We start from the raw sequence: 25,466 nt of genomic DNA, 5'->3' as shown, positions 1-25,466 counted from the left end.
CGGCATACCTTGGCAGCCTGCAAAACCGGTGACTTTCACGTGCTCCTCTTAAACAGGTGCTTGCACAAAGCCTCAGAGGGTGAGATAATTAAGCCATGCCATTTTTAGGAGGTCGCCTCTATACCCTGGGCCTTGGGATGGTTGGTAGGTCAAGCAGGCTGACACAGAAACAATTAAAGGCTCACTGGTGAGCGAGTTTCTTAGTGTAAGATTCATGGATTTGAGGTGATGCTGGTCCATGATAAAACATTTCAGTTTTTCTGGCTGTTTTTTCTTCCCCATGAGAAAAATTTTAAAAATATCTTCTGAGCCTACTATTTTCTGCAAGGGGGAAAGATTTCTGAAAATTTGCTTCAGAGGAATACGTTCTGTGATGACAAAAGTGGTTTTCAGTGGAAGGTGTATACACAATTCATGGACTAGCTTGTTGGTAGTTTTATTTTAAGAAGTTTCTTTTGGGGTTTCTATCTAATGGTGATATAGTCTTAACAAAAAGTAAAATCGGAACAAACCCAACCTTCTTTCAGTTGTTTCCTTGACACTCTCCTACTGCGCACACCTGAGCTGTAGTTTGCACGTATGTGTGTATGCACTGAATTTGCACGTATGCATGTTGTTGAAATGACCAGTGTTCGGCCTCCCCTCTCTTACAAAAATACCCTGACCAGTGCTGGCTGGTGGGAGATCAGAAATCCCTTTGGGAGCAGGGGTCTGTGACGCCCGCCTGAGCTGTACTTCAGCGAAGGGCAATTACCATATGTATAATAGTCCTGTGAAAATACTTCTGAAGTGTAGGATGCTTGGCCAAGGTTACCCTCATTCTCCAGCTGAGGGGTGATGGGCTTCAGATGTCTTCTCGGAAACACACACCTTTGACTTTTCCTTGCTGGTCCACCATCCGTTTGCAAACTGGCATGAGAAGCACGAATGGCAACAGGCGGGCTTGCCCCCCGGGCGGTGTAAAGCCAGCAGAACAAGTGGGAGGCCGTGCCAGGAGCAAAAGCGCGAGCAACCGTCTGGTCCAGAGAGGCGGCTGCAGCAGAGAGCACCAGAGCACAAACTCTGCACACTTGTAAAAGGCAGGGCTTTTTGTATCCCAGCCCATTCAGCCTGCCTCTGAGGCTTCAGGTAGTTCAGGTAGTCGAAGCCAACCACATACCTGAATGCTGTAAGGTCGGGATCTCTTGCAGAGCTGTATATTCATACACTTTTTGTCTGTATGGCCCAAATGTGCCATTTCATCTAAACACATGACTATTGCTCTTCTGCTCCCCAGTCTGGCTTGAAAGTATGTGTAGGTGTAGTCATGACTGAAGTAGACAGTTTGAGCTTTGCTGGGGTGTGGATAAATGCCAATATTGTGCATGTGTGCTATAATATCTAATGCTCCATCTCCTCTGCCGCACTGGTGAAGGGCAAGTGAAGCAGTTATGCAGCTCACAGCTGGATAATCTGCCATTTTAGTGCAGCAGTTGCTCCCAGCCTGCCAAAGAAAGCATTTTGCATGTGTCTGTGGTGCGATGCAGTGACTTATTAGCAGGCTGATGCCCAGGAAAGGTCCTTGTTGCATAAGAGAAGCTGTTGAAGGTACTGAGTTGGCAGAAAGAAGAAGGAGGGAGCTTGAGAAGTAAACGGAAAAATCAGCAAAGTAATGTAAAGGAAAGCATTGCTGTGGGAACCAGGTGAGGGTCAGCTGGGGTAGAGTCCAGACAGAAGTGCTGGTGCCCAGCCAGCTACTGCCAGTCACTGAGCAGAGATCGGAGAGACAAAGTACCAAAACCACAGAAATCCACCCTGCTGACAAGGCCCGCTTAGCACAGTTACCCACTGTAAGCCAATAAACTATGGTTTGAACAAATACCATGGACAGAGTTTGGGGAATTTCTTGGAAGCCCCTGGTCCTAAAGTCTATTACTTTGAAATCAGTAATTAGGCTTCAGAAGCTGTGTCTAAAGCATGATTTAAGGACTGAATGTGTCAGGCCATACATATTCTGATGTTTTGTAAGTCAAAGTCTCTAAGAAATATCAGGCAGTAACGAGTCCCCCATCCTTTCACTGCTGCCTTGTGCATAACTCTGGTTTTCCCTCATCTCACACCAGCCCATGGTAAATTCCTCCAACCCATCACATTTATCTTTGAAAGAGACTTCTCAAGCAAGTGGAGTATCTCTCCTCCTCTTTCTCTCTCCCTCTCACCTCAGATGAGCCTCTTCCTCTTTCATAACAGTATAATGAACCCCAAATCTGTTGTATGTATTTTTTTTTCCACAATTTTATGAAAAATTCAAGCCAACTTTTACCTGCCTGCAGTGTGCCATGCTAGGACAGGGACAGCGAGGCGGAAAAGGCTTGGCAAGCCAGTGACTGCATATAACTTATGTTGCTTGTCTCCCCCTCTCCTTGGAGAGATGTACAAATGAAAATTCAAGAGACCAGAATAAAAAAAAGCGTGGCTAGATAGAGGGTGGCATTAGCAACAAAATGGGAAAGGACATTTTGTTCGTGTCACAACAGATCTATTTTTAAGAGCTTGTTGTATGTTTCATGTCATAAAATCACTTCTGGGATTATTTTTTCTAAAAAAAAAAGAATTAAAAATAATACCCATGCCCACTGCAGAGAGCACTAAAATAGTCCACTCTAGCCACTTCAGACAGGATGTATGGAAACAATCAGCATTAGTCTGAGGTAAGAACAAATAGAGGCAACTATCTGGTGACGCAGAATAAGGAGAGAGAAGAGCAGGATTTTGCTCAAGTAGATTGAAAGAGCCGGTGGCATTGGAAGGATTATTAAGGATGATAGAAGTGGTAATTTGTTTGACCTAGTAATTACTCTAATTGGTGGCCATCCCTTTGAATATGAATATCCCACTGAGTATTTCCAGTAACTCTTCTAGAAACAAAATAAATGTGTTCAGATCTCTTCTGGGTGGAGGGAGACTGTTGTTACTACTGAGGCAGAGTAAGGGTCAGATGCCATCAAGTGCTTTAAAAACATGCTCTTTTCAACTGGCAGGAGCATCTCAAAATGATTGTGGTTTACCTATGTACAGCTCTAATTAAAGGTCTAGGTTTCAATTAGTCTCTTGTTTTCCTGGCCTACATGTCGGTCAGAACATTTTGTTTTAAGCAGAAGGCTCACCTGTAAGGGCCCAGCCAGTATGCATACTGCTCTGAGATGTTTTTAGTTATAGATGAGGTGTGGTTTTAAAAATATATGTGGGAATGAAGTATCCAGGTCCCATTGAATTTCACTTTGATGCGAGCATACAACCCACCTAGGTGTCTTCAACACGTCTCAAAAGGCAAAATGTAATAACTGTGCTTCATATTAATTTTCAAATATCAGTGGTCAACTTTGTCAGAACACTTCCAGATTTAAAAAATATTTTAAAATTTACATTTTCTGATTCCAGTGTTATCTCCTTGTAAAGTGCCCCCAAGCTAACATCACTTACGTTCAGCCTACTGCATGTACCGATCCTTCTCAAGCGTTCCACCTTTGTTAATGGGGCATGAACTGTAGATGTGATACACACATCCAGCAGTCAACTTCTGCTGATGACCAGACATTAACTTTAAAAATGAGCTAGTAAATTGTGTGAACCTGACTGGGAAGGAGCCTTTTTTTCCTGGGGAACGTTATTCAGACTCTGAGGTGTCAAAAGGGACCTCATCTCCTCATCTAGTCTTCAAAAGCACCTCTCCCATAGGTTATCAACAGGAACCTGGTTCCCCCACGAGGAAAACCCTCTTTCCACGACTAACCAGGGAAATGCCTGATGAAATGACTCAGCAACTGTCAACATGTGAGGGAGACTTTATCACCTATATTCCCCGGGTACCCCTCTGTCCTTAATTTCTTTTGCCTGAGCCTTCCCTCCACTCCTCCAGCCTCTACTTTGGGCAGGTTAGCTGACCATGTGGGTTATCTCAAGGACAATTTTCAAGCATCATCACAGTAGGAGAGGGGCAGATGACACGTACAAGCTATGTGGGCAAAGTGCTGTAGCTGTCTTTCAGTTTAATTTGTAATGCTTTGAGAGACCACAGCCCAACTTCACCAACGTGGTGTTTTACCTGAGGAATAAACAGAAGTCCAAGCAGGGCTGCTGTTTCTTGTCTTTTGCTCTGCTGTTGGGTAGGCTTTTCTAAGAAACATTGTATTTTACAGAGTTAAAAGACACAGTAACTGAGAAATATATCTTTATTATTAGAATGTTTATATTCTAAAAACTTTTATCAGGGGTTACAGTACAATCCAATTTCTTTCTAATTAGCTAACCTGGTGTTTGTTCAGCAAGTAACTGTAAATTAGGCTTTGAAAAGTTTTAAGAACATGCAACTTCTTTTACTCTCTTTTTCTCTTCCTCCCCCAAAAGGACAACTTACAGTCGAGATTTTGGCGCAATAAATAATAAAATAAACATCTAATTTGTGAACTAGTAGTTGCACTTAACTTTGGTGACTAACAGAGTAGATAGGCATTTAAAAATAAAAATATTCTTTCAGTGTCAAGTGCATAAAGGAATGGATGAATGTATTTTACTTTATTATCTTTCTAAAGTTAACCTTTATTATCTTCAGAAAGGGTCATTTTTTTTCAGGTTTGTGAAAGGATGTGGCAAGCAACAGAAAAAACTCAAGGATGTTTCTGTTTTCTGGCTTGCCTAAGAAAGTTGTCGTAACACACGATCTGACCCAAGCCCATGCAACACAATTAACAACTCCTTTTCATCACACACAACGCCTAGTATAAGGCCAAGTGTGGCCTTGTGACGTAAATAATTATTAAAATGTCATTACAACCTAAATACCTGAATTGGTTTTACACTGTGACTTTCTACTGAAACAGTGTTGAGAAACTTTAAACATGTATCTGATTGTTCCATATACAATATTTAAAATAAAAGTGAGGAATAATACTCTCTTTCTTCATTCTGCTACTTTCTGGGAGCTCTGTACACTGACAGATGTATGACATCTGTAGTTACCTGATCCTAGCTGACTGATTGGTCATCTTCTGCTTTAAAAATATTGCAACTCAGGTGCTTATTGCAGCAGTAATCATAGTGATACACTGTCTTTTAATACTCAGTTCTGCTTACGGTCAAAGTTATAAAAAATGAAAAACATTTTTCACAAATCTTTGTACACATACTGTAAAAATCACTTTCCACATAAACAATTTACATCTGTTATGAGCATTTAAAAAATAAATTACACAGACTTGTCTCACCTATCTTTTCTTTTTCTTGAGAAAACAAATCTCATCAGTAACATCAACAAGATGTTCTTATCTGTAAACATGGCATAAGGATTCATGTTACCAAAAACCTGTACACACAAAAAATCATCTTGATAAATACTCTGATAAATAAGGATCCTTTTAATTGGCACAAACCAATGTAAACACGCGCATTCCCGTCCTGCAGTCATTTCTAACTCCCTTGCTCTTGCGTTTTTAGTTGGAATTCGGGGATCTCTCAGCCCTGTAACAATTCTTCAGAGATAAAAATGTGGAGGATTTTTGGTTATGATCATAGCCATTTTAGGCCTCTCATGCCTAAAGCCAAGCAGAGGCATTGAGCGTGGTGCCATGCAATGTAACACGTTGCTTTAGCCTTTCCCTTGCTGCGCCACAGCTGATGCCCTGCTGCTGGCACTTGGTACGGAAATTTCTCCTCTGGCTCAACGCAGTCCGTGCTTGCCAGGGCTGCGGTACCAGCTTCTGGTCTCCCCGCTAAGTGACACCAGAGGCTGGTACGTATGGCAAAGCCATAAAGCTTCTGGAATTTGAAAACTCTGCTTGAGACACTGGAGGAGCCCAAACTTGTACCAACAGACAACGTGGCTGCTGGCAGGATCGAGCAGTTTAATATATGTAATAAAATATGGAAGTGCGCCCAACTGGGCTTATGGCAGAAAATCCTGGGTAGCAATCTACTGCTGTAAACAGCCTTCAAGCATCTCAAGTAGACCTTTTGCATCTAAGTATGTCTGTGCAGGTAACAGGTAATCATTGATCTTATACCTACCGAAGCTGAAAGACTGAATATTTATGTGCCGATTAAATGGATTCTTCTGAACTTCAGCAACAGCACAGATGGAAAATAAATTACCAAGCCACATGCTGCCACTAAAATAATTAAACATACAGCCACAGTACTGTCCAGCAAGATAACTGCAGTCATTTAAAATAAGCTCTATAAATAAATAAATGAATGAATAAATAGAAAAATCTCCATGTAAACTGAATAAAATGTCACTTCTCTTATACCGCCCAAAGAGGGAATGGCGTTACTAAGTAATATAAATCTTCCATACTGTATATATTTCTATATATTATATCTGATACATTTTGGCATGGCCAGATGGATCGGAAAAAGTCGGATGACTAGCTTCATTCAATACTTGTTCTGTTGAAGCCAAGCTCCTGCGTTATTATATATTGCTAACCATTCCTATAGCGGTTTGGCCTTTTTACCCATCTTTGATTTTGCACTCACTTTCCTGGCAGAGCAGACTGGGTCACCTTTCTTCTGTGCTCTCCATATCTCTCTTGAGCAATCAACAGGTTCATAGAAGCATTTCAGTGGCTGCAAGCTGGTTTTTTCATCCTTTGCTTTTTTCAACAAGACTCTTCCTTTTTGAAAGGAATGAGGCTTTACGTCAGGGATGTTATATGAAGCGTGTTGACTTCCTCGGCTCCTGAAATTAATAACGGTGATTATTAATAGCTATTACTCAATCTTGAAAGTGCTAGGTCCCAAAATGTCCCAAACCCCTACATTTCTGAAGACAGAAATAGCCTTGTTTTACAGGACCAAGCTGAAAGTTAAACGCAGAGCTGCAAGATGAACTACATTTCTCAATACTCAGAAGCATCTCTCACTGTAAGAACCCCTACAGGTGTTACTGGTTGACTCTTCATGCATGTTCATCTACACTTTTATTCAGATAACATTCTGCTAATTTTGGAGTGCTGAGACTTTACTGAGATCTATATTCTCATAACTTGGTGATCTACTATGATTTTAAAGATGCACACATTCACAGCAACCTTCTGCAAGGAATGAACATCCCATGGTCTACTGAAGATCACACAACACCAGCAACAGTAGAAAGCAGGTGCAGGAACTTCTTGGTGGGATCTCAATGCTGCCCCAAGCTGAGGCCAGGCCCCATGGAACTGCAGCTACTAATGGCCAATATCTCAGAAAACTCCACGTTCTGTCTTTGTGCTGGCAACACATTTAGGGAAACTTTAGCTTTGCTTTTAGGCTTTGATAGGAAATGGGAGGGGAGTACAGAATTTGGTGGGAAGACAGGTATGGAAGCTCAAAGGCCAAAATAAACCGAATTCTTTGTTCTCTCTGTGATGGTTCAAGCCCAGCTGGATTTTCTGCAATCAGTGAGGTCAGGTGGAGTGACAGCACAGTGCCTGGTGCTGCGAAGGCCGAACCATGCCCTCTGCTCTGAAATTTTATGTTGAAACCGGAGTTCCACAGAGTAGCTAAATAAAATTATTATAATCCCTTTTAACATAATCTTGAAAATGTTTTACAGCAGATACATGTTGTGTAACAGCAGCACTATGAACATAAGGCACCAGCTCATGTCTGCCCAGCTACCGTGACTGAAGTGAACAACAGATGTGCTGATGTACAAATCGATCTCTTAAGGGTTCCCGCAGGGCTATTTTCCATAGCTCGTCGTTTCTGAAAACCACATTCTTTCTCCTGGGAGTTAAACAATATTGCACACTTGACAAAGCTAGTTTTGGAAAAAGCTGTGGTAGTTTAAGTGTGTATAGCGCAAGCCCTCTCCTACTCTTTGAAATACCAGAAGGGTGTCAGGAAAGCCTCTGTATTTCTTGGTGGGAGGCAGCGAGGGCCAGTCGACAGCATGGGAATCGAGCCTTACAGTTTTACCTGGTTGGCAGCTTTGCCAACCAGTCTTCACTAAAGTTTTGTGGGGAAAATGCCATGCAGGTCCAAGCTGGAGCTTGCAGGCACTGTGCCGTGCTGGCCTGGTGTAGGCCTGGGCTCTGACCACTTGCTGGGGGTTAGAAATGACTTGTGTAAACACACAAATGTTGGCCACTCCAGTTTATGATCACTTCTTGGCCACCGTTTGTTACAGTCCACTACTTAGTTGTCATTAGAAGATGTAGTGCTGTTTTTCTTTATGTTGTTATGGTGAAAAAGTTACATTATTTATTCCCAAAGCATATGCAGGAGTTACTGCAGGTGATTGCAACTAATGTTACTCACAGCTCTGCTGCACTGAATGATGCTATTAAAACCCAAAGGTGGTCAAGGTTAATATGATCAAAGGGGATTGCCTAAAGAAGCTAAACAGTATTTAAATTGAATGAGTTTATGGTAGAGAAGATGGACGTCTGTCCCTAATTCACAGTCAAGGTAAGAAGGTATCTAGGACAGATGAAGATGCAGGTCATTACACATGAAATGCAATGCTGCAAGCTCCAGATGTGGAAAATGTTTCTTCGTGGAAAATGGCAGCTCTTCGATACAACTGACTGTGAGAGTCTGAACTTCTACTCAAACATATTCCTAATTTGTCGTATTATGGCGAAAGACTGAAATGATGTAACTAAATGCACCCCACTGCCACAGGCCCTTAAGAACAATCCCATTCTTGATGCATTTCACAAACATCAGGTATTTTTCAAGACTGGTCTCATGATTTTGAGACCTAATTCTTAGCTTCTTCACAATGGGAGCTGGCATTTAAAGTTGACATAGGCACAGCTGTGCCAGCAAGCCTCAGTGCCTTTGAGAAATGGTTAGTGAGCATCAGGAAGGGTCTGCTGTGCCCTCAGTGGGGCATTTCCCGAAAACATCCAGGAGAAACTGGAGAAAATGAACTGGGAAGCAAGGCAGAGGCCTTGGAGCAAGAGGAATTGCAAGTCCATCCACTGATGCCAAACAACGCAAGCTGTCAGTGGCCCCAAACCCCCTGAGATTACACTGAATTTTCTGGATGGATAGTAACACTTCTCAATTTTTTAACAGGTACATATCATTAAGACCTAATTTTACATACTGAGCTGAGTTAGAGCTCTTAAAAAGAGCTGGTGGGGTGAATGCAAATGCTGGACCGATACACAGAACAGGCAGAGCAAACTAAAACTTTCCTATACCTCTCAGCATCCTCTCTGCTTCATAGCACAAGTTGGGATATGTTCAATCTGGTAACTCCAAATAAAGACTACTACTAAATTCTAGTTTTGACAGTGTGTTTTCAAAGGAGAAGTATATCAGTAGTTAAACAGAAGCCTAAACAATTTCAGATATGCCTTTGAACTCCCACTGTTTGTCAGCAATTAATGGGTTTTACCAAACTGCATTATATTTAGACTAAAGACTTGTCAGTGGAAGGGCTCATCTCACCGAATCACTGAATTCCCTGGTTATATTTTCATTCTATTTTCATTGATTCCAATCATCTTAAGACATCTAGAAGCTTGAAAAGTGTATACACAGTCAACTCAAAATCTACTTTGGACAATCAGGTTTTTCAAGAATCTCAAATCAGTACAGGGAAAAAAAAAGCTATAGAAGCTATAAAAACAAAAAGTAGAAAAACAAAGCTAAAGCCCTATGCTGTTAATTATTGATGCAAACACTGTTTATCAGCAAAAGGGTACTTGGCCAGTTGCCTGCTAGGACTCAGATCTATGAAAACCAAAAACAACCCAAAAAGCCACCCTCCCACCCAACCCTGTAGGCTGTACGTTGTAGTTTATTTGCCAGCCCACCCATCTGTTCATGTGTGTCTCAGTCTTCCAGTAATTCTTGGACCCGTTGGTCAGACACAAAGAAATCTGGCAGGGACACAGAAGTCCCAGACCTATGGTGATGCAACACGGTGTTTCATGGCAGTGGGAAAACAACTGAAATTCGTGCCCCCACTCGGGAAGGTTGCCCTGAGGAAGGAGATGCTGCCTGACCGTCACTTGGCCAAGCAGCTCCCGCGATGCTCCGAACCAGCCGCTGGGACTCATGACCAAGTCACAGACACATGGGAAACCAAGCCCCACTTGGTTCTGCTGCTCCCAGGACAGCTGCTTGGGTAACCTGAGATGCTGTTAGTGCCCAGCCTTGTCGGGGCACTTGTTTGCTTACATGTGATTTTTAAGTCGACAATGTTACTGTCAGTTAGGAAATTACAACTGTCTCTCTCCTATCTACAGAATGTTAAAGATATTTTCAGCTGAAACTTGGCCTCTGTTTGCTGAAGAGATTCGACTACTGTAGCTTTGCAATAGGCTATTAGAGTCATGAGGAAGGAGTCATGCTTTTAACAGAAAATTATTCTTTTTTTTTTTTTTTCTTTAAAGAACATCTGTTTTTAGCTCTGATTTAGCAGAAATCTGGTATAGAACCTGAACCAAACCCAACCTGATTCAGACTTTTGGATAAGGTGAAACACAAAAGCAGAAATGTAAGCATGTCAAGTTAGTGTATTTAAGTAAGAGAAAAATAAAAAGATATACATACAGGCATCTGGGTTTCTTATTTAATGAAATGTCTGTAAACTGCAAAGAAAACAGAATCAGGTTGTTAACATTACGTTATTAAGTAATCAAAGTACAGGCATAAAATATATTAAGTCTTCAAAACTGTATTTCCATTCTCAGCTGCTGTAAAACTGGGAAAATGGTCATGAAAGAAACTGAAAAAAAATAACATTTACAGATTATTACTCCTCCAGCTTATTACATCCGTTTTTAAAATTTGTAATGTATGAGTTGTTAGCGGTTGGATTTTTCCCCCATTATTTTTATCGTAACCATAATCAAAGTAAATTGCTAAAGAAGTGTGGGCTGAACAGAGATCTTTCATATTAGATTAAACAGTATGGATACAATGAGAAGTAATTATTGTGTTCAAGATAATTAATAAGGGACAGTGCCTGAATAAAATGTATTAAATTAACTTTCAGAGCCTTTAATTTTGTAGTGATACATTTCCTTTACACAAGTGGCTAGGAAACTCCAGCTACAACTCCTTGGCTCTGCCTGCAGCAGCAAAGCATTTCCGTCCCTTCTCACCTCAAATCCTGAGAACAGCTAGGGACAGCATAGCCTCAGTGCCAGCACAACTTTGCATGACTTGATTTTTTTACAACAGTTTGGTTCACAGTGTGGAAACACTTTGTCTAGTTTCTCTTTTAGTGAGGGTCAAGAAAGGAGGTGTTTAATGCCAGCTCAGCTTAAATTGGTTCTTAGTACTGATCTCCCATCAGTGCTACTAGACTGAGCCTTTGAATATCATTTAATGAAGTCACTGAGCCAAGCAAGTCAGATCTGGCATCTGAAAATGGTTATGTTCTTGTAAATGTTCCCTCTGTCCCTGGTATTGTCCACACTTTGCAGATGGAATTTTGCCCAGCCTAACTTTGCTTGTCATCTGTCTTGGATGGAGTCTGGAGCCATTTCATGGTGTGCTTTTCTGTAATTACCTCCTGAAGGTCAGGCTGGTCAGTATTTGGATGGATGACTTTAGAGGAATGCTGAAGTCACTCAGAAAGCAGGGCAGCTGCCTCAAAAATTAGTGCCTTCCCCAAGGGATGATGCTGATCCAGGGATCCCGGTCAACACATCAAGAGCAGGGGAGATGCTTTAATAGGGAGGCCCATCTTTGCGGTCCCCCCTCAATGTTCTCACAGACACTGTTTGAGATGTCCTGTGCTAGATTTCAGCACATCTACATTTATTCAGGTCTTTGTCTTCCAAGCAGCTTTGGGAACCTTTGCTCTCCACCACTGCACGCCTGTTCAGTGCTGCGCATGATCAAATGCCCTTCCTCTCACACCCCAGGATGAGCAACTACTTAGCCCAGGCAGCATGGGGTAGTCATTTAAACAGAAATGTTCTTTGGAAGTCATGTGGCTAAAACCTGCCATATAAATGTAATGCATTGTAGAGAAAATACTGAGTTTAAGTATTAGTAACAAGGGCTTTTAAAGAAATAACGTATTTTAAAAAACAGTGGTCGGGTATCTTTGGTTTCTAATCTGTGGGAAACAGGCCTGTGGGAATCCATTCACCATTTCTAAGAGTTCTGCGATAGCTAACTTCAGAAAACAAGCCAATTTGCCAGCAGGCTGACATGTCCTCTGTAGAGATCCACATCTTTCCTGAAAATCTTTAGACATCTCCAAAAAACTGCCAAGTCACTAAGTAACATAAAGGAAAGGTGTTTGTTGCAGAGGTAACAGCAGCAATAGCCAAAGCTGGGAAAAAAAAAAAAAAAAAAAAAGAAGTATCTGACAAATATTTCATTATTCTCTGCTCTCTCTTTGCCATCTTTGGCTATTGCTGCTCTTACACTCTCTGCTCCTTTCACTCATGTGAAGTGGCAGCTTAAAACATAAATAAAACATATCTAAAGAAACATTTTACAAATCCAGATCTGTACGGAGTAGCAATTAGCCTGACCTACTGAGCCCACCCACATTCAAACTCAAGTACTTTCCCTCTGGTGGTGGGTGACAGTGAAGGGAAGGACTTTGCTGGCTTACCACGTGCTCGCTGACATCGGTGTGGTTGCAGACCATCTGCTGATTTTGGTAATATTCTAGCTGCCTTTCTGCCAGATCCACGCGCTGCAACAAGTTCTCAATGAAGTGCTGGAGCCTGGCTTTTCCCCGTACTTCTTTTTCTGCTGCTTCTTCTAAGAAGTGGTTGAAAGTAACAACCTCTCTGCAAGACAGACACATTGCAAAGATGCCACATTTAAATAATAGGAAGGGCCCTGGTGTCGCCACTGTCAAAAATTTACTGATGCTTCTCCTGTTTTTCATGGTGATAGCCCGTGGTGGCTAATTGCTGTCCTTCACCTCTATTAAAGGATTTCAACCTTTTTATGGACTCAGTGAAGATCTGGAAACCTGAAAGCTGAATTTAAGTTTATGGGCAGTTGGTTTGGGTTTTTTTGTCCCATTATTAGGTCTCTTGGAAAGAGTCCTTAGTGGTCCACAGGGCAGAAATGTCATTAAGCATCACCTCTCGAGGTATCTGGAGACAGCTACAGCCACTTCCTCTTTTTTTCTTTACTTACTCATGTGAATATCAGCCCTGAAACATGAAGAGAAATGGATGAATCCCAAAATTCATCTTTCCAGTTCATCATAATTTTACAATGGTAGTTTAATGTTGCTACTGGGGCAATTCCTAACTTAAAAAGAGCTACTGTGGCCATTAAACTTCATTTTGGCTGCAATCCTACAAATATGTCAAAGTGCAGTGCTCTGATCTGGAGCTAGTGGGAGCACGGGAGATTAACAGATAATCTACAGATTACAGACCAAGGAGTATGTGCGTGGGAAGAGCGAGTTTTAGGTCAGGAGTTCATAAATGTTTCTTGTCTGGTAACACAACGGGAAGAAACAGATAGCACCACTGACTGTGAAAGGTCCCAGCTCTGTATTGAGACATAGCTCATTTTGAAATGCTCTGCATACTAACAGTTTACTAGCAGTAATTGGGCCACCATTTGGACCTCTGATATCAGAGGAGTTTCTGGGTGGGAGAAGTTTGGTTACAGAGTGAATCAGGTATTATGAAAAAATGGTAAATCTGAGCGTGTAGGCCTCCCCCAGTTCATGAATGTTTGGATAAAGAGTTCTTGCTCTGCAAACGAAACCATGTTAATTTTTGCTTTGTACAAAATTGAGGGGGTGGGAATTGCGGGAGCCAGTGCTTGCCAAATGAGAAAGGGCATGATAGCTTGGTAGAAATACATTGCCTGAGGAAAAAGCGTTTCAAGTAGAAACTAGGAAACAGTTTCTGGCAGAAATAACATTTCAAAGCTTCACCTGTTTATAACAAATCCAAAGTTTCTCTGCATTTCATTGTTTTAACTCAATATAGTTGTTTTAACAGTGAGCTGTTTTGTGCTAAGTTAGGCACAAGTGGTCAGCTATGGAAATCGGCCACCTAGGATTCAGGCTGTGTCTGCCTGCTCCGTACTACAGCAGAGTGCAGCAAGAGGCTCTCTTCATGGCTGATCTAATGGTAGGAATGAGGTAAAAACAAGCATGTATTGTTTGGATGAAGAACATGGATGAATACTAGTTTATATTAACTCACCCAAAAATCTGGTTTAAGAAACAGAGAGGTACCTTGTTGGTTAAACTCAGCTAATCTATTCAATTTCAAGACTCTGTACAGTTTATGTGATTATTAGCTTGCCCAGAGCAACCTGGTAATAAAAAGCCACTGAGGAACGCTTAGGAAGAAGCCAATCTAAACTCATTAAGGACAATTTTAGGGCTCTATTCTCACCACAGCATTGTAACTTCTTTGATTTCACGATGCCACTCTGGTTTTGTGTTAGTGTAGAAGCAATCTGAAGCCCTTGGCACTCTGTTGGGCTCCTCTTTTACAGTGGACAGGAAACTCAGAAGGACAGAAACTCAGCAGGTCAGCTCCAAACCCCTTACCTTTTGGGTCAGGAAGGAGAACTGTGAGTGGCCTCCAGCAGGAAGGCTGGGCAGAGCGGGGGCCACCAGCCTGGGACACCAGGAGGACATCCCTCCCAGGGCTGCAGTCAGCCTGTGTGTTTCACTGCAGTGGGAGGCCACAAACACGGAGTACCTGGCGTTTGTTTTTACAAGGGTGATAGTTGCAAGAATGCTAACATTTGTAAATGTCTCAGCAAAGGTAATTAAAGAGCATCCATTAATCGCCCACTCCACAGCATGAACAGAATATCCACAAATTTTCCTTTGCTACAAATACCTTGTTAATGAGCTGTGCCATAAGGGGGTCAGGGAGAAGCAGTGTTTTTTCTGGAAGACTTAAATAACTATCAGAAGGAGAACAGACACATAATGTCAATAAATTCCCTAGTATTTTCCTTGCTTTCTAGACTACTTAAGATAACTTGGCATCATGCATGCCATTATTCATAGGAACTGTTAGTAGCAGCAGTTAGTAGCATTTCCATGATTTTTCTCTGTTTGTTAATCTGCCTATGAACCGACCTTTAATAACTTTTATCTAAAAACTTTCCTTTGGGCTGAAATGGCACCAGCACTGTGTAAATTCCTTTTAGAAAGACAGAAGCCAGAACATACCCACCCACTAGATCTTGGTCACGCGTCTTGTCCTGATAAGCAGCACTTCTGTCAGTTCAGCTACTTTCTTTGTTTCCACTTCATTCTCATCTCAGAAGAGAAACATCAAGAGCTGAGGAGTGACTGCTAGTAAGTCTCTACTTGCTCCAACACCTCCTCCTCAGAGAGCTCCCTTTCATGTCACGGCTATACCTTGCTGACCTGAAGGGAGTTCCCAGAAGAATTTTTATTCTCCTCCCACCACAAACAATAGGGAAATGGTTCAAAGAACTGGTGTAGCTTCCTGCAGTTGCTGTTTATCTGTTTAATTGCCTTTCTGGTCTCATGTAGTTTGCCCAGACTTTTTCTTAGCCATACTGATGAGCCTCTCCCTTCAATTCTATTTCTAGATATCTGTGATGATTTTTTGCTTATGTTCTGTATTTTACTTTCAGTTTATTTCTCCAGGCCTCTGCCAAGTTTTTGGGGATTATGTGATACAATTTCTGTCTCTTACTCTCTGCTCTTATGCTTGTGGAAAAATGGATGTTCACAGAGGTCAGATACTCCTCCTCATGAAGTCAGGGGGATGCTGAGCCCGTCAATATTCTGGGGCCCACTTGGTAGAGGCATAAACCAGAGCACAGCAGCAGCATGGGCCTGCTGGGCTCTGTCTTGACAGAACAGCCTTGTCAGCGGCGCTCACCTGAAACAGGAATCACTTGTTAAAGCCTGGCTCAGACCTGAAGCATTGCCCTTTCTAATGAGAGGTCTCTGCTACCCTGCACCGACTATCCTACATCTGGAGCACTGGGGCTATACTGAGAAAGGGTTATGCAGAGTCATTAACTCCCCTTGTGAACTCCTCTGCTCTTTCCCACTTTGCTCCCTGCCCCTCAGCCTGCAGCCAGGATCCTGCCCCTTTTCACACAGCTGCACCCTGGCGCTTGCTGTAGCACTGTAAGCTCTAGATCCTGCCTTTATATTTTCTGAGTGGAGATGATGATGCTCAGTGTAGCTCAGATCACTGTAAATTTCTACAATGGATGGCAGAGTGATCTTATCTGTTTGCTCGTAGTTTACTATACTAATATTAAGGTATGTTGTATAGCAAAACATTTTGTTAAAGGGCTGCGACTGAGCAGCAGGGAGAAAGGTGGGTTTATGGCTTTGTCTTGGGTGCTCTTGTCAGACACAACCTTGCAGGAGGAAGGATCATTGCTGCTGCTGCCCAGAGGGCAGGCTGAACTGCCAGCAGCTTGTGGTGACAGGGTAAGGCAAGCAAGAGAGAAAGGCAAGGGGGATGCAACCTGGGAGGTGTCCAAGAGGAGCAGGAGGTGCCTGTACTGCCAGGCTGCTGGAGAAAAGCTCTTTCCAGACCTGGAGGAGTCCAGGGAAAATTTATTGCAGTGCAGCAGGCAACTCAAAGGTGCTCAGCTGAAAAAACAAGTGCAGAGGGAAGGACTCACTATAGGCAAGAAAGACTTGATGACAAAGCTTTTATTTTAATGTGACTCTGCCAGGGAGTTAACCTGTTATAGTTAACCAGACTTAACTAGTTTGGTGTTTTGCACTTCAACTGCAGCCTAGCTGCCCTCACAGAAAAACTGGAGATAGCCTGCCTTGAAACTTACTCTGAAACCTTCTTTACGGAGGCTGTTGTCATATAACAGCATGGGATGTGGTAAATAAAGTTATAAATCATTGACTGACTAGGTGACATTTATTCTTCTGACTCTACCACTATACAGTGCTCCTTGGAGGACTAGTGAGCTGCAGTTTTTGTTTACCGGAGTAGTTGCTGACATGTGGATCCCTCAGATACCTTTAGTTATTTGAATGGCTTTCAGCAGTCAAGCATGTGATACACAGAGTAGATGCAGAGGCTGTGACAGCTCCAGGTCCTTAACAACTGACAAGAAGGGCTAATGATTTCTCACATTTCGACCAAGCCCTCCTACAGATGCATAATACTGGACCCAGGACTATTTACAGCAACTACGACACAACTGCAACTGCTCTGTAGGTGGAGACAAGCATGAGGCTCTATGCAGATTCTGCACCCAAGTATCAAATCCCTTTAGAGAATTGCATTTGGAATAACTCTGCCTAAAACCAGCAGAAAACCAAACACTTACATTATTATTTTACCTAAAGATGGGAAAATTCCTACTACAGTACGTAGTAAAGTGATTTACTTGTGAAAATTTCACAAGTGATTTACTTGTGAAAATTTTTAAAATATGTACAAATCATTAAGTATTAAGGCCACTGACCTCATCTATCATCCATTGGTGTTATTGCCTGAAAGCTGCTATCTATTTATTAGGCTGTGGTTTTACATTCCTACACCACTATCAGCACATTCAATTTAAGAGGTTCACACCTCCTCCCTTCAGAAAGTTTTTGTCCTACCAGTTGCACCCATTCAGTGGGCTGTGCTCTAGATCCGAGCCCTGAACTTACTGGGGTGACACTGAAGATTAAGAGCCATTCTGTGGGACAGTCATACTACACTTGAACCACTGCAGCTGGGGAGGAGTAATCCCTTGAGTGGGAAGATGAAAGGAAACTGGGAAGAGGGAGCAGGGCCACCTGAAACCGAGGGTGGAAGAACAGTGTGTAGCTGTGGTTGTATTCTACTTTGAGCAAAATCAAAACTGTTTTGTTGTACAACTGAAAGTTGTATTTAAGGAAAGCTGTTGTTTTAAAGCATAAATTGCAGTGATCTCTAAAAGTCAACTCTTAATCCCACTGCTGAGATGTTAACTTGCACAGATGATTCAATTAATTGCAAATTTAAGATGAAGCTCCCCACCTGGAACCACAGTTCCAGGCTATGCCAGAGCAGAGGCATGACCAGTTAGTCTCAAAACAAATGCATTAGACTGATTAAATAGTTGTCAAGCAATATGGCAATGTATTACATTGATGTTCTTACCCTATAATTAAGAGACAAAGTGAAATTGTTTAAGTCACCATTGAAGGTATCTTCCAGTTGAGGACCATAACTTCAAATGTGTACCTTGTTCAGACTTACTGAAAATCAAATTCTACCAGTTTCATTTTCTTACATAACTTCCTAGAACAAGTCTCTGTGTCCTCCATAAGTTAAATTCATAGCTGGTTTTAGTTTCAATGGTTTTCTTGATATCTTATTCAATACAGTCTTATTCCCTTTGGGCAGGATTCTGTGTTATCTTTAAGATCACAGTACTCACTATAAGTTGCATTCTCCTTCATCAAACATTGAATAATCCCTTTCAGGGCACTTTTTCTAATTAAATCATTCATTTGCTCAGCAGCTCTGCTGAAAGCTTGACCCTGCAGCCATCATTCATCAAAACTGTCCAGGGCCCAACTGAGGCAGGCTGGTAAACTGAGACATGTCTTTAGTAGCTGTGCCTACTTCTCCAAAACATACAGTTTTCTTTTTTCCCCCACAAATAATAATAATAATAATATTGGCTTTGGCCTTTGGACTTTCTAAATATGAGAATAAGTGACAAGAGTGACCGCTGTAAGACTTTTCTGTACTTAGAGTAATGATACTTCAACTATGTATTAATATAGTTGGTGTGGCATCTCCACCTGTCCTACCCCTCAACACAGTTCAACTCCAAGAGGGCATCACACTATTATAAGAACATGTACCCTTGTGCATATTAGCACAGCCATTTTTGGAAGGGAACAAAAATAAAATTAAACTAAAAAGATACCTTCACTTTATTGTTGCCTTTGTTGGACTGCTATAGGCTTTATTTAAAACAAACAAAAAGTAATCAACTGGCAAGTCTACAGAAATAACCTTACTGACCGTACAGACTCTTCAAATGGGCAGCCCTGTGCCTGCTGATGGCCTAAACCAACACTCCTCCCTCTCATGGGAATGAGAGGTCAACAGTACAACCTCAGAGAGCTGCCATTTGAAATTAGTGCCTTCATTATCAACAACAATTAACTCTGAGAAGAATTTACTCCCTACACAGTTATGAAGTTTACAGACTTGCTGCTTGCTTTGGGGAACACATGGAAGAAACCAGCTTCTGACAGTGTAGCCACTTGGTGGATGACAGTTTTTATGTATCTATCTCACATGTTTGGTCCAGGCAAAGGCTCAGGACATACAGGCTTTTACAGATAGAACAGAGAGGTAGAAATGAAATCCCATCAACGCAAAGTGACCTCAGGTCTATCGCCTCCGCTGAGGACTGCCTGTCACAGCAGCGCAGTGTCTGGCTGGCCACAAAGGAAAGGTGTGAGGCCTAAAAGAGCTCCATCCCCTTATTCAGGAAACTCAGATGTTTAAACAAAAAGTTTTGATGTCTCCTCCCTAAGCCTTCTTAGGGATTCCTAGCCAAATTATTCTTGATAATGCACATTCTTCCATCCCCTTAGCTCTCCTACCTGACTTCACAATTAGATCCAAAATCAGAGCCATTGCCCCAAGTACAATTGTGCTAGTACTTTCTGTCCTCTTGTATATCCTTCTAAGGAGGAAGTTTCTTAAATCCCAACTGTTTGAGTTTGGGGATTTGTTTTGTTTTGTTTTTTTCCCCCATAGCTAATTTATAGGTCAGGAGTGATGGTTAAACCCACAAACACCATCCTTTTCTGACTTCCATACCTGGTTAATTCTTTCATTCTTACATGTAGATGTAGGTCTAGCCTCACAGATCAGATAGGTAACTGTCTTATCTGGGCACATTTTATAAAGATGAAAATATACTGGATTGTTAAATTCAGTATTACAGAGTAATTTGATCACTTATAGTGATTGCTCATTCATGTAAGATACTGAGAGTAGGTGAACATGGAGGAATACTCAAATATGGGCCCAGTATAAACATCTGTAACTTATCAGAACATTGTTATTTTTCAATATTTACTTGAAGGGATCCCCATAAAAGTGTTCAGCTGCTTCTCTAGATAAGCTTCCAGAGAAGAGTTTTGTGACCTTACCTAAGATGTGGACTAGAATTTCTACCACTACCACCCCTCTTTTAGATAGTTTGTGAGGGGTTTTTTTGTTTTGTTTTGGTTTGGTTTGTTTTTTTTTTTTTAAACCCTCAGACTGATCCAGAGTAGCCATACTTCAGTCTGAGATCTAGAAGTGCATATTGATTACAAACCCTTTCTTGCCTTTACATGAACCGTATTCAATGATCTCTGATAGGAGGGACAACCATTCAGAGACCAAGGGAAGACTGGTTTTCTTTACTTCATTAGAAATAGGATAATGAGGTGTTTCATGGAAGGTGGTGTTTTCTTTTTCCTCCTAGAAAGAGGAAAAAATTTTCCGCTTCCGTGGCTCATTATCAATGCTAGGTCTGAGAGAAGTTATCCATATTCACAAGATTGCTTATGAAAAAAAACCCAAAGAAACTGATGAAAGCATTTATTTCTGAAGGTCAGCAAGTATCAAAGCAGTCCCTAAGGGCTGCCTTTAACTTTCCACAATCTGCAGTGAGAACTCCTGCTTCTGCAATTTCCATTAAGCAGTCTTGTTTGACTTTCTAATCATCTGGACTTCTTCCAGAAATCAAAGCCAAAGTTGAGATCCTCCTTTTTTGAAGGAGAAAGTCTTTTCAGCACACCAAAGTTTTTGAACACGCAAAGGAGCAAGTATGTAGACAGGTCTCAGAATCTACCAACAGTCCATGAGAAAACCAGACAAGTGACACTGTTGTTACCATAAGTCACAAACATCCCTTCTTCTCCCCTCTACTAGAGCATACCATCCAGTGCCTCCCTGCTGCTGGCACAAAGCTAAGCGTCCCAGGCATTTTTAGAGGTTCAAATCTGAAAAGCTGCCCTTAGAAGTACTAATCCAGCTTTTACAAAGCATTTTTTATACCTACCTTTCTTCTCAATTTGCTAATTATACAATGAACTTTGACTTGGAAAGCCATACAATGCATTTTTCTATGGCACTATTATCGCTCAAGACAGGAAATGCAGAAACTATCTCAACAAGAAAAAAAAACACATATTTTCAGTTTTTCCTAGGTAAACTCTACCTATTCTTGCACCCTGTCTACCCTCCCAGTCTCCTCAAGGTACCTTCATAGCGACTTCTAAGAGGCAATGCTATGGGGCTAGGCATGGGCACATGCAAGAACATACTGTGACTCTCCTCTTTTCCCCCTTGGTACTCTGGGATGATATTCTTTCATCCTATCCATGAGCATGCATTAGGCCCATTTACCTTTAGAAATTTACACACCACTGTGTAATATCTATTCACTCAACCCTATTGCTGCTTTTGCTTCCAAGTTTTTTTAATCTTCTTTATTGAAAGCTGAAGCAAGCTAGTGGTAATCCTAGAAGAGCAATACCCTGGGTTCTCTGGTGAAGTCTCTTGTGCAGCTGCCTCTTTTGGTTAGTGTTTCTTACTAGTCAAATAACCTTCGGTCTTCCCTGTAACTCCAACTTAGGAGCTACCTCCTCATCTACTTACACATTCACCCTCCCATTTTAGAGACGGCTAGAATTGTAACAGCAATCATCTGAGCTCCTGCCCCTTTCCTGAGCCCAGCAATGTCCTAGCGTGAAGGACAGTGTTTCCCCACTTCTCCTCTCATTCTGCGTTCAGTCTTCTCTGGCCTCAGAACCACAGCCTGCCACTGCTGCTAGTAAGCAGTCTGCCAAGAGGGCAAGCGGCCTCTTCCTGGTGCCTATTCCTAATATAGTTAAAAATCACAACTTTTGCCATCTTGTTCTTTTCACAGATCAGCATCCTTTGCCATCTTCCCCATATCATACCCATTCTTTCTATCCAGTTAACTCTATTCACCCCCCTTTCTCTTTATCAGCAAGCTCTTTTCTTCTTCTGCAGTACTGCAGAACTCTGGTTTTGATCCACTGGATGGTTTCTGCTTTCTCCCGACAGTCATGTTTCTCCTGTGGATCTCAAGCCTTGAATTTCAAAAACACATTCTGCATTTAGTTTGGGGTAAGAGTCATATCACTTAACTTCAGATATCTGAAGTTCAGCATCTAGCCTAAGATGGCTGCTTACCTGAGGTCACCCTCTGGTCTGCAGAGGGAGGAAGGACCTCCACAGAGCAATCCCTCCCCCTCCAAGATATTTTTCTAGAACAAGTAGGATGAATCACACTGTGAAAGAGCCCATAAGGGGCGCTTAGCTAGATGGGAATACCAAAACTGCTCCAAACTCTAAGTTATCTTCATGACCTCCTTCCAGCATATTTTCAAACCTGCCTCAGTTCCACTATTATCTTTAGCTTCACCTCGAGTCCTTCAACCTCCTCCTCCATGAGGATCACCTGATATTTAAAAAAATCAGAGGTCCTATTGAATATCACTTGAAGGAAGATACACACCCTGGAGGCTCAAGTCTCAGCACCTTTGCTGTCCCCTCTTCTGGGAGATCTATTGCACTGCCTCAACACAGATGACTCCTACTGATACGGGAGCCATCATCGACTCTTCTTTCTAGTGCTTAAACTACAGGAAGGAATGATGAAAGCCCTCCAAACTTCCTACACTGAACTCCTACACCACCTTCCTTATTTCTTCTAAGATCAGCGTCATGGCAACTAGCATTTCTCATCTTCCCTTTGTAAGCTGATAAATTGGTTTAGCAGCACTCCATTACCAAGGCTCTTTATTTGCATTCCTCTAAAATAAGTTGTGTTGCTCCAAAAAGCCTGAAAGGTTTCAGCAAGTACTGAATAAACTAAGTAGTTCATGTATAAATAATATATCAGCTATCACCACATTTTTAATGGCTGCATCACAAACGTATTTTTAGATGGCCTAGGTTAGTCAGAACGATTCAAGCATCTGCTTCCCGTTCCCCCGTAAGTGATTCCCGTTTCACAGTTCTGTGCCCATCCCTGAACGCCTGCTGGGATGTGGCCTTTTCAGCACTGTCTCCAGTACAGCTTCGCTGCTGCACGGGAGACCATCCCACTCCACAGGCAGCCTGCTGACCGTGGTGGGACGACTTCAGGGACAGGGTGCTATTTGGAATTCTTCCATACTCCCTCCCGCACCTGTGCGCCCATCTCTTCTTAAAAAGATAACAGATTAGAGGTGTCAGTGTAAATCAGATTACATGCTGATGATAGCTGCTACTTGTCCCTACCCCCCATGAAGCCAGGGACGCAACAGCGGCAGTAGGGAGCGTAAAAGTTAGGCACTGGGGAGGGTAAGCATGAAAGCCCCCTGCTCGGGGAGCTGCCCCCTGCCTCGCAGGGGACATCCTCACACCGGCTACAACTCTAGAAACGCAGCGATCAGGAGGCGGTGAGCACCAGGCCCTTTCACAGTCAGTAAGCAGCCGGGCCATCCCCTCTCTCTTCTCCCCCGAAGGCTTTTCCCCCGCGCAGGTGCTGGCCGCCGGCCTGCGCACAGCCATCGCCTCTCGCCTCCCCACTTACTCCTCTTTCCGGTGAAGCTCCTCCTCGGACTCGGTGAGGCGCTGCTTCAAGGCTGCGATCATCTCCACCGCCACGTCCACCTGCCTGCTGAGGGCCCGCTCCCGCCGCTGCACCTCCTGCTTCTTCTGGGACAGCTGCACGAAAGCCGCCCGCACCTCCAGCAGCTCCGCCGTCTTCTGCGCCAGCTCCTTGGTAAGCTTGTCGATTCGCTTCTCGATCGTTTTGTCGACGGCCTCTACCATCCTGTTAAACTTTTCTCTGACGTGCGCCTCGAAGGAGGCTTTGGAGTCAGTGGCCGGGAGGCCGGCTTTAGAAACCTGCTCGCTGGGCGAGTCGGCCGGCACATAGTTTGCGATGTAGGAGACGGGCCGCTCGGCCTCCACCTCCAGCTTCGCGCTCTGGCAGGACACATCACAAAAATTCAGGTAGGTCCCTTTTTGCTGCAGGGCGCCGGCGGGGCTCCCCAGGCTGCTGCCCTGGGTCGCAGGCTCCGGTGGGGAGAGGAGCTCCGCGTCTTTCAGGGGCGAGAAGAGGCTGCTCTTGGGCAGGAGGCTCCTCTCCTCGTAGCTGTGGCCGTACTCCAGGTGCACCCGCAGAGAGGAGAGGCTCCTGAACCTGGTGTGGTCGCCGCATCGCGGGCAGCGGAACGGGAGGCTGACGCTGCCGAGCGGCTCCTGCCAGGGCTGCCTGCCTTCATCCCGGGCCGTCTGTTGCATTCCTCGCCGGGCCCCGGCCGGGAGAAAACAGCCCGCGTCCACGCCCGCCCGGGGCCGGGGCAGCCCGGCAGGCCCGCCGGGAAACTTGGGGAAACTTTCCCGGTGATTCCTCAGGGGGATCGCGCCATCTCCGCCCGGCACGGCCCGCCGCAGGGCCCCGGCGGCGCGGCGCGGCTCCGCTCCGCTCCCCTCGGCTCGGCGGCGGCCGCCCGGGCCTTGCCGGGGGGGAGCGGGGCCGGGCCCCGGCGCGGCGGGGGGGGCTCAGCCGGCCGCAAGGTCGCCGCCCCCTCGCCGCCGCACTCACCCGACCCGGTGCCGGTGCCGGCGGGGCGGCGGCGGGGCAGCCGTTTTCAGCAGAGCCGTAAATCAGGCCGAGCGCGCCGCCGCCGCCGCCACACGCTCTCGCCGCCCGGCCGCGGGGCGGGGCGGGGCGGGGCCGGGGGGGATAGAGGCGGCGGCGGGGGGCGGGGGGGGAGCGCGGCTGGGGCCAAACGGGTCTGGGGGCCCGGGGCCGCCGCGACCTCGGGGAGCCGCGTCCCGGCACGCCCCGTCCCCCCCCGCCTTGGGCACTGTCGGGGTTTTGGGGTCATGCACCGTCAGCGGGGTGTGTGGGGCGCGCGGGGGCGCTGCCGAAGGGACAGGCGGTCGGAGGTGTTTGAGCAGCAAGGCGAGGCTGCCGCGTGTGAGTGGGTATAACCTTGCCTTGGCTTCCTGGGGATGGAATTGCGTGCAGTTTTTTTAAAACTGGTGGCCAGAAAGATTTTCCTTTTTATTTTGTAAATACGACCCTAATTTAGCCTCAGGATTTAGGGAGGGGGAGGCAGTAGTAATGGCATTTCCGTCTTTGAATACGAGGCACAGATGCCATAGACTCACAGAGTGGTTTGGGTTGGAAGGGACCTTAAAGCCCATCTAGTCCCAGCCCATGTGCCACGGGCAAGGACACCTTCCGCCATCCCGGGTCGCTCAAAGCTCCATCCAACCTGGCCTTGAACCCTTCCAGGGAGGGGGCATCTAACATCTCTTTGGGCAACCTGTTCCCGTGTTTTACCACTGTTATTGTAAAAAATTTCTTCCTTCTATCTAGTCTAAATTTACCCTAGATCTAAATCTACCCTAGATCTACATCAATGTAATGTATGCTAGAGCATGCTGCCAGTGGGTCCCTTCAATAGCAGAATATGCTTCTAAGCTTTTTTTTTTTTTTTTTTTTTTTTTTTTTTTTAATATACCACAGATGTCTGT

The 25,466-nt window shown here is 43.9% G+C and overlaps 2 protein-coding genes across 2 annotated transcripts in view; one reads left to right on the top strand and one right to left on the bottom strand.

Moving 5' to 3' along the window:
* Window positions 1–4,197: 4,197 nt before the first annotated feature.
* Window positions 4,198–24,635, bottom strand: ZNF365 (zinc finger protein 365). The gene is made up of 4 exons (XM_033004281.2): window positions 23,506–24,635; window positions 12,560–12,740; window positions 10,534–10,571; window positions 4,198–6,715 (listed from the first exon to the last, which is right to left on the bottom strand). The coding sequence occupies exons 1-4, from the start codon at window positions 24,219–24,221 to the stop codon at window positions 6,469–6,471; spliced, it is 1,182 nt and encodes a 393-aa protein (XP_032860172.2). The 5' UTR covers window positions 24,222–24,635; the 3' UTR covers window positions 4,198–6,468.
* The window catches only part of RTKN2 (rhotekin 2), a 51,891-nt gene continuing 50,038 nt past the window's right edge, over window positions 23,614–25,466 (top strand). The window contains exon 1 of the mRNA XM_033004280.2: window positions 23,614–23,697. The gene's annotated coding sequence lies outside the window, so the exon portion shown is untranslated. The remainder of the gene's footprint in view (window positions 23,698–25,466) is intronic.

The sequence above is a fragment of the Tyto alba genome, unplaced genomic scaffold (genome assembly GCF_018691265.1).
Source record: "Tyto alba isolate M040663 unplaced genomic scaffold, T.alba_DEE_v4.0 Super-Scaffold_1, whole genome shotgun sequence".
In the NCBI taxonomy this organism is placed as follows: domain Eukaryota; kingdom Metazoa; phylum Chordata; class Aves; order Strigiformes; family Tytonidae; genus Tyto; species Tyto alba.
This window is presented reverse-complemented; position numbering and strand designations above follow the sequence as displayed.